Source organism: Rattus rattus, chromosome 1 (assembly GCF_011064425.1).
Source record: "Rattus rattus isolate New Zealand chromosome 1, Rrattus_CSIRO_v1, whole genome shotgun sequence".
NCBI lineage: Eukaryota > Metazoa > Chordata > Mammalia > Rodentia > Muridae > Rattus > Rattus rattus.
Genome location: NC_046154.1, coordinates 1397606 through 1404957, shown reverse-complemented (window position 1 = coordinate 1404957; position 7352 = coordinate 1397606). Strand labels below are relative to the sequence as shown.

The 7352-nt window shown below is 45.5% G+C and overlaps 1 protein-coding gene across 1 annotated transcript; it reads right to left on the bottom strand.

The window, feature by feature from the left end:
* Positions 1–1665: 1665 nt before the first annotated feature.
* Positions 1666–4495, bottom strand: Tomm5 (translocase of outer mitochondrial membrane 5). Its single transcript, XM_032891307.1, has 2 exons — positions 4285–4495; positions 1666–2101 (listed from the first exon to the last, which is right to left on the bottom strand). Exons 1-2 carry the CDS (start codon positions 4403–4405, stop codon positions 2067–2069), a joined length of 156 nt encoding a protein of 51 aa, XP_032747198.1. The 5' UTR covers positions 4406–4495; the 3' UTR covers positions 1666–2066.
* Between the last annotated feature and the right edge of the window lie 2857 nt (positions 4496–7352).

The window sequence follows — 7352 nt, the reverse complement described above, 5'->3', positions numbered from 1 at the left end:
CAATATTGACCTACCAACGTTATTTTTTGGTAATGAATTTAAGTGATTTTTGTTGTTTGGCCTCAAACTAAAATTCTTCCACTGGGATTCTGCTGGGTGCCACCACACTTGCTGAGTTAATGTCTCTGGTAATTCTGAATACATTAGCATCAGCATGACAGACACCTCAGCACATCTGGAAACCGGTAACTGTTGTTTACCAAGTGCCAGTCGGTCCCCTTGATGGGCCACCCTAATTCTAGTACGACAATTAATTCAGAGGTTTATCTCCTGAAAGTCAGGCATCTTGAGCACTGGAGATCAAAGTCAAATCTACTTCTCTGCAGGGCCAGTATCCTTGACCACGGTGTGACAGACAGACAGACAGACAGACACAGACAGACAGACACAGACAGACAGACACACACACACACACACACACACACACACACACACACACACACACACACACACAGAGTTGTCACTGTGGAATGGAAGGGACTACCAGTACAATAGATCCTTGTTTCTCAGAAAGAAAAATTAGGCCTCACAGAGAGACCAGAAGTCAAAAGGTTTCAGATTTCTCAGCAGCACTCAAAGCTGGAGGCAATGTCACAATGTCTTGAAACCCTGAAGGGTGAAGATTCCAACCAGAACTCTTAACTTCAGCAAACATGTGACTAGAAAAAAAGCAATTTCCAGACCAGAAAGGTCTAAAAATGTTCACTTCCTATGTCACCAGTCAGAGCTTCAAGAAAACAAACGATAGCAAGGACAAGAAATGCCGTTCCCAGGTTACAGCCACACGGTCTGGAGGGAACAGCAGAGGCTCCAGGGACACTCCCCTGGGAAGGCAGATGTGGTGACCGACCAAAGCAAACGGTGTATTTTGGCACCTGTTGAAAAGTTAGTTAACTTAGTGGAAAGTTCATAGAAAAACAAAATCTAGGGGATAATAGGAATATGTAGGAAAAGAAAACCATTTGGTGTAACCAAAACCACACTAGGCTGCATAGAGGAAGACAGGTGACAAGAAACATATGTATGATGGGTACGAAGAATGAAAAGAAACCAAGTCCTGGTAATACACAGAGAGGTGGACAAGACCTAAGACAGAAACGACAGCATCATCATGTTACTAAGGCACAGTGGCGTTGCTGGAGAGAGGGCTCAGTTGCTGCTCTCACAGAAGGTCCAGCATCCAACGGCAGCTCCTAACTGCCCAACTCCAGTTCTAGAGAATCCAACGTCCTCTTCTGCTCTGTTAGCACCAGACACCCACATGGTGCACATACGTAATGCAGGCAGACACATATACATATAAAATAAAAACACTCTTAACAACGGAGCAAACCCATATACACTGGCTAAACAGAGGGGAACATGGACCGTTGCTCTGGAGGACTGAGAGCCCCCTTCTGCCAACACATTTAGAGAAAGAGAACTATCTGAGTCTAAAATACAGCAACCCCGCCCCACTTTCATTGTCTTTGTATTTCTAGCATTAAGCAGTCATCTACAGTTCACTAAGACTTCGGCAAAGAAGCACAATTCCACATAGCAGGATCAACAAATTCTCACGTTCAAACAAAACTAAAGGGGCAAGAGTCACAATACTGCAGCAGTCTTTCCAGGGATGGCCATGACCAACCAAAGTGGGATAAGAACACAAAAACCCATGCTTTCTTCATCAGAATGTTTATTAAAAATATAGACTGTGCTTAAAGTCATTGTGGGTGTATGCTGACTTCCAAACAGACTCTTCCCAAGTAACACTTTGAACAGAAGTCGTAAACAGAAATGACTGCTGAGACATAGGCCCCTCAGAGTCTGACGTTATCTACAATTCCGGCAACACTCACAGAGGTGGATATTTGCACTTCCCAAGTAGTTTTATATTTCATCTATGGAGGTCAGTTCTCAAAGCCCAACTTGTTCTTAACAAGTAGTTTTTTTTTTTTTTTTTTCGTTTTTTTAATGTCCGTTTAATCAGTCTTACACCTTTCTGGGCCATTTCATCTGCAGACAGGAGGAGAAGCTGTCACCAGGTGGTTCTTCATGCCATGCATCCATGGGACTCCCAAGCCTCATATGCTATCCAGCTTCTTTAAGATATATGGAGCTGAAAGAAAAACCCCCGGATTAGGTTTTACTCTACGAGCCCACAGGCTATACTGCACAATTTTAAAATGGGTGGGGGTGGGTGTCTCAGACTTTATGAAATATGGTTTCAGAAACTTCCAAGTTGTTACCAAACCTCTGTCTGCCTAACCACAAAAAGGGATTCAGTGCCTTGAAAAGCCGCCCATTCCCATGTCACCCAATAAAACCATCGCCATACAGGAAGGACAACCACTGCATCTTTCCTCAAGGGCTACAACAGTTCTTTACTGTAGGGACCTTTCACCTATTTTGCACTACAGGAAGTTGAGCCCAGGTCCTGCACAGGCCAGGCAAGGACTTTACCCCCAAGGTATACTTGGAGAGGTGGGTATATTTAACCCAAAATCCAAGAGGAAACAAATGATTATCAGGTTCGATGACCAATACTGGGAAAACAAAGGCTAGAAGGCACAGGGGAGGGAAAGCCCTGAGGAAGGCAAGCAGAACAGACACCTCTGGTTTCTCTCTCTGTCACCTGTGTGTCTTTTGCATCCCACCAGTTACTGTGCTGACTTGATAAATGACATACACAGAGCTGTCTGGAACACTGAGGTGGCATCACCAGGATAGAGAGAGGGCTCAGCAGTTAGAGATGACTCAGCAGTTAAGAGTGTCTGCTGTCAATCAGGAGGACCTGAGTTCGGATCCCAGCAGCCAGCCATCGATGGCAGCTTACAATTAATTGCCAGTTTCACTCCAGTTCCAGGAGTTCCAGTGTCCCCTTCTGGACCTCAGGCACTTGTAGGCATGTGGTTCACATACAGACAAGCAGAAAAACACATAACAAAAGTCTCTTGTTTTGTTTTGTTTCAAGACAGGTTTCTCTGTGTAACAGCCCTGACTGTTCTGAACTCCATTTGTAGACCAGGCTGGTCTAAAACTCAACTGAAATCCGCCTGTCTCTGCCTTCTGAGTGCTGGGATTAAAGGCGTGTGCTAGCATGCCCGGTCAGTGCACGTCAAATACAAAGATCACTGGGCTAACATTTTCTTGACAGCTCTCCCCTATAAGAAAAGGATGGAAAAGCTAAGGTTTAGAGGCTGTCAGATGAGCAAGATGTTCTGGATGCTTCCATGCTCTGAGATGTCCTCTCCCAGAGAAACCAGCGATACAGAGAGAGTACAGCAAAAGAGGCACCCAAATGAGGGAGGCCTACACTTCGGTGAGTTCCAGGCAAAGCCTAACTCTAGTCTTCTAAAAGATTTGGTATGCTCTTCAATTATTTCAACCACTCCTGCCTCTCCCCGCCCAGAAGACAGCCATATGCAAGCAAGCACTGAACAATGTTAAGTATGTTCTATTGAGAACAAGGGAGGGGTTGGCCACTTGTTAGAGAACAGTGCTAGAAAGTCGTTCAATGCTTTAAAAAAATCTCTTTATTGTTTACTTTGTGTGTACTCCGTGGTGTGGTGCAGGTGTGGAGGTCAGAGTACAACTTCTGGAAATTGGTTCTCTCCTGCCACCAAATGGGGATCCCGCTCAGGTTGTCCATCTTGGGCAAAGCGCCCAACTCAGTGAGCCATCTAGCCAGCCCCTGCTTTTAAAATTGACAGTGGTCTTTAACCTTGCATATGTGTCCTGTGAACTCAAGCTCTCGATTAAGGGGGTACGGAGATCAAGCAACAGAATTAACTTGTTAACGGTGAAATCAAATGCTTCAGATATTTTTTCAAGAAATAACAATCGTTTACTTCACCCTCGGTGCAAATAAACACAAAGAAAGCTAATCTTTTTTATTGCAAAGGCAAGAAGAAAGAGAAAGCGCCTGGTACCTTATTAAGAGCTCGGCCGGAATTGCAGTCAGACTCATTGTCTGAACGGCCAAATGACCTTGGGTCAGCCATCTCCCGGGGACCGTTTCTAGGTTTGCAAAAAGAGGGTATTGCTCTGGGGATAATAAGTGTAAGCTCCTTAAGCACAAACATTGGGCGAGCAAAGGTGACTTAACCACGCGCCCTCTGCCACCACGTGCACTGGGCACAGCTTCAGGACCCCCAGACCCCTAGAGTGAGCTTGGTTGGGCAGCCCTGGACGTGCAAGTACCCCACTCTCCCCTGGATGCTCAGTTCAAAGCCTCACGACCGCGTGCAGAGTTGGGCGTGGACGCGTGGCCTCACGGTCACAGCCCAGAAGGACACTCACTGACTCGCAGCAGGGCCACGTAGATGAGGAAGTTCCGAATGGAGGAGACCACATCCTCACGCATCTTCCGTTTCATCTCCTCCGGGTCCAACTTCGGCGCGAGACCTTCGATCCGGAACATTGCAGCTCTGCCTCCAAAGCTTGCGAGAGCGGCAGCTTGCTCTGCTCCAGCGGCCGCCTTGCACCCGGAACTCAACCAGGCTCCACTTCCTGTCCCACCCCTTGTTTCCGTCGTGCGACGGGAACCTGTGAGGGAAAAACTTCATCCTGTACTCTTGTGTCTGAAGCTAGGAGACCTGAAGGGGGCGGTCGCAGCCTTAAATCTCTGAGCCTTGGGTGGATCTGGACTGTGTTTTGGTTCCCAGCTGGACTGAAACGGAGACTGCCACCTGTAAAATTGTTTTATGCTGCAAAGTAGGGAGGTGTGTGCAAAAATACCATTATAAATAATAATAGCATTTATGAAGTGTCTAAGACAGTGCTTCGTGAAATGCACATTATAATCTGTGTTTCCTAGGTTTGGAATTTAAAAGAGCTTGGTTGGGAATGAAATTCGTTTGCCAAAGCGTTTACTTAGAATGCATGAAGCCCTGGCTAGTATTGTTGTTGTGATAAACACCATCAAGACAATTTAGGAAGGAAAGGGTTTATTGTACCTAAACTGTTACATTATCCAGAGAAGCCAGGGCAGGAGTTCAAGCTGGAACAAACAGGCAGGAACTGAAACGGAGATCAAGCCGAGATGTTGTACTTACTGGCTAGCTTGCCCTGGCCTCATCCAGCTAACTTTCTTTTACTGGTTAGGACCACCTGTGGGGTGGCGCCGTGGGGTGGCGCAGCCTTCAGTGGGCTAAGCCTTCCTCCATCAATTAGTAGTCCACCAACAGGGCCATCTGGTGGAGGCAATTCCTCAATTAAGGTTTTCTCTTCCTAGGTGTCAAATTGACAAAAACTAGCCTGTGTTCCCAGCACTAGGGTGCTGGAAAGAAGAGGATCAAGAATTGAAGATCAGGGCAGTGGTAGCACACGCCTTTAATCCCAGCATTTGGGAGGCAGAGGCAGGCAGATCTTTGAGCTCAAGGCCAACCGGGTCTACCAAGTGAGTTCCAGGACAGCCAGGTCTACACAGAAAAACCCTGTCTCAAAACAAACAAACAAACAAACAAACAAACAAGAGCTCAAGGTCAAGGTGGAAACAGTGTCTCAGACCTGTAATCTCAGCCCTCAGGAGACAGAGGCAGAAGAATCCCGGCAAGTTTCAGGGCAGCCTGGGTTACAAAGTAATTACAAGGACAATCTGGACTAAAGACCCTGTCTCAAAAAACAAACAGCCCCAACACAAACAAACAAACACATACGAAAACCAGAGTTCAAGGTTATCACCCTCAGTTAGTGAGTTCAGACTGCTAGTCCCCCAGACACTGAATTTTTAACATCTCCCACATTTTTTCTGTATACTCATTTTTCTCCAAAAACTGATCCTTACATATTCTAATGCAGACTTTGAAATGCAGCAAGTATGAGCCCAATTCAAAACTGATCAACACTGGACAAAGGAGAGGAAATCAAGTGCACTGTTAGAGTTCTCAGACATGAATCAGACAACTGAATTTTTCACACAATTCAATAACTTATTTTGAGGACAGACTGTATAGCAACAATGAATTTGGGGTTAAATAAGAATAATACTTTACTATGAGGGTGATTGATAATGTTAGCATAACTACCCACCTTCCTGATTGACAGAGTGCAAGACCCTGGGGTTAGGGTAAAAAACTTCATCTACTTCAAGCTTTAGTAAGCATTTGCATCTATAATTCATACAGTGGACCAGGAGAGGCAGCTGTGGTGTGAGAGGGGCTGACTCCAAGGAAGAGGTCCAGCCTTCATGAGTGCTGAAGACAGAACCTAGAAAGATCACACTTGGCAATGCCTCCCGCTGCGCGCAAAATCAGGGACAAGTCTCTGTTTCGTGCTCTAAAGTCTCTTTTAACTCTGGCAATCTATGCATTTTGAATCCCATTTGTGTCACTGAGGGCAGAATAGTTTGGAGTGCATGGACATCAATGTACATCACCGGCTAGGGTGCTGGCTAGATTCTTGTCAAGTTGACACAAGCTTGGGTCATCTGGGAAGAAGGAACCTCATGCCTCCATCAGATTGTCCTGTGGGCCAGCCTTTGTGGCATTTCCTTGATGGGTGATTGGTGTGGGAGGGCCCAGTCCAGTAAGAGCAGTACCATTCCTTGACACGTGATCCTGGATTGTGTGGGAAAACTGGCTGAGTAAAGCAGGCAGTAATCTTCCGTGGCCTCCACTTCAATCCCTGCCTCCAGGCTCCCGCCTTCAACACCTACCTTTGACGTCCCTTTGTAATGAACTGCATCTGACAGCCAAAATAAACCATTTCCTTCCCAAGTCGCTGTTATCACATCAACAGAGCCAAACTAAAACAGATAAACAAAATAACCAGTGTGTGTATTAGTCAAGGTAGGAAAGAATGTAACAAACAGATTTTGCCACACAGGGTGGCACAAACCTTTAATCTCAGCAGAAGCTTTAATCTAGGCAGAAGCAGGCAGATCTCTGAGTTGGAGGCCAGCCTGGTCTACAGGATGAGCTCCAGGATAGCCAGGGCTACACAGAGAAACCCTTCTCAAAAACCAAAAAACCAACCAGCCAACCAACCAACACACCAACCAAAGATCCCAATAGGCAGATTTGCATCTGAAGAGTGAGGCAACACAGACTAGGAAGGAAGTAATTGTCAATTACATAATTCTAATAACTTAGGCTCCAAACTGACCTAGTTTAGATGAGGTAATACTTATTCCCCCTCTACTGAGATGCTTTTGAGTAGCTTGGATTCACAGACCATCAAAGACGATATTAAATTAGCAAAACCCATGCTTCTTGATTTAAAAAAGAAAGGTTTCTAACACTGAATTGTGTTTATCTAAAGCTTAACTAAAGAGGCATTATGTCCGGGTAGGTAATACCTGGTTGATCAGCTAAAAGACAGTATGAGTCTTAGACTTGTTTATTTTTATTTTGTGTGTGCGAATGTTT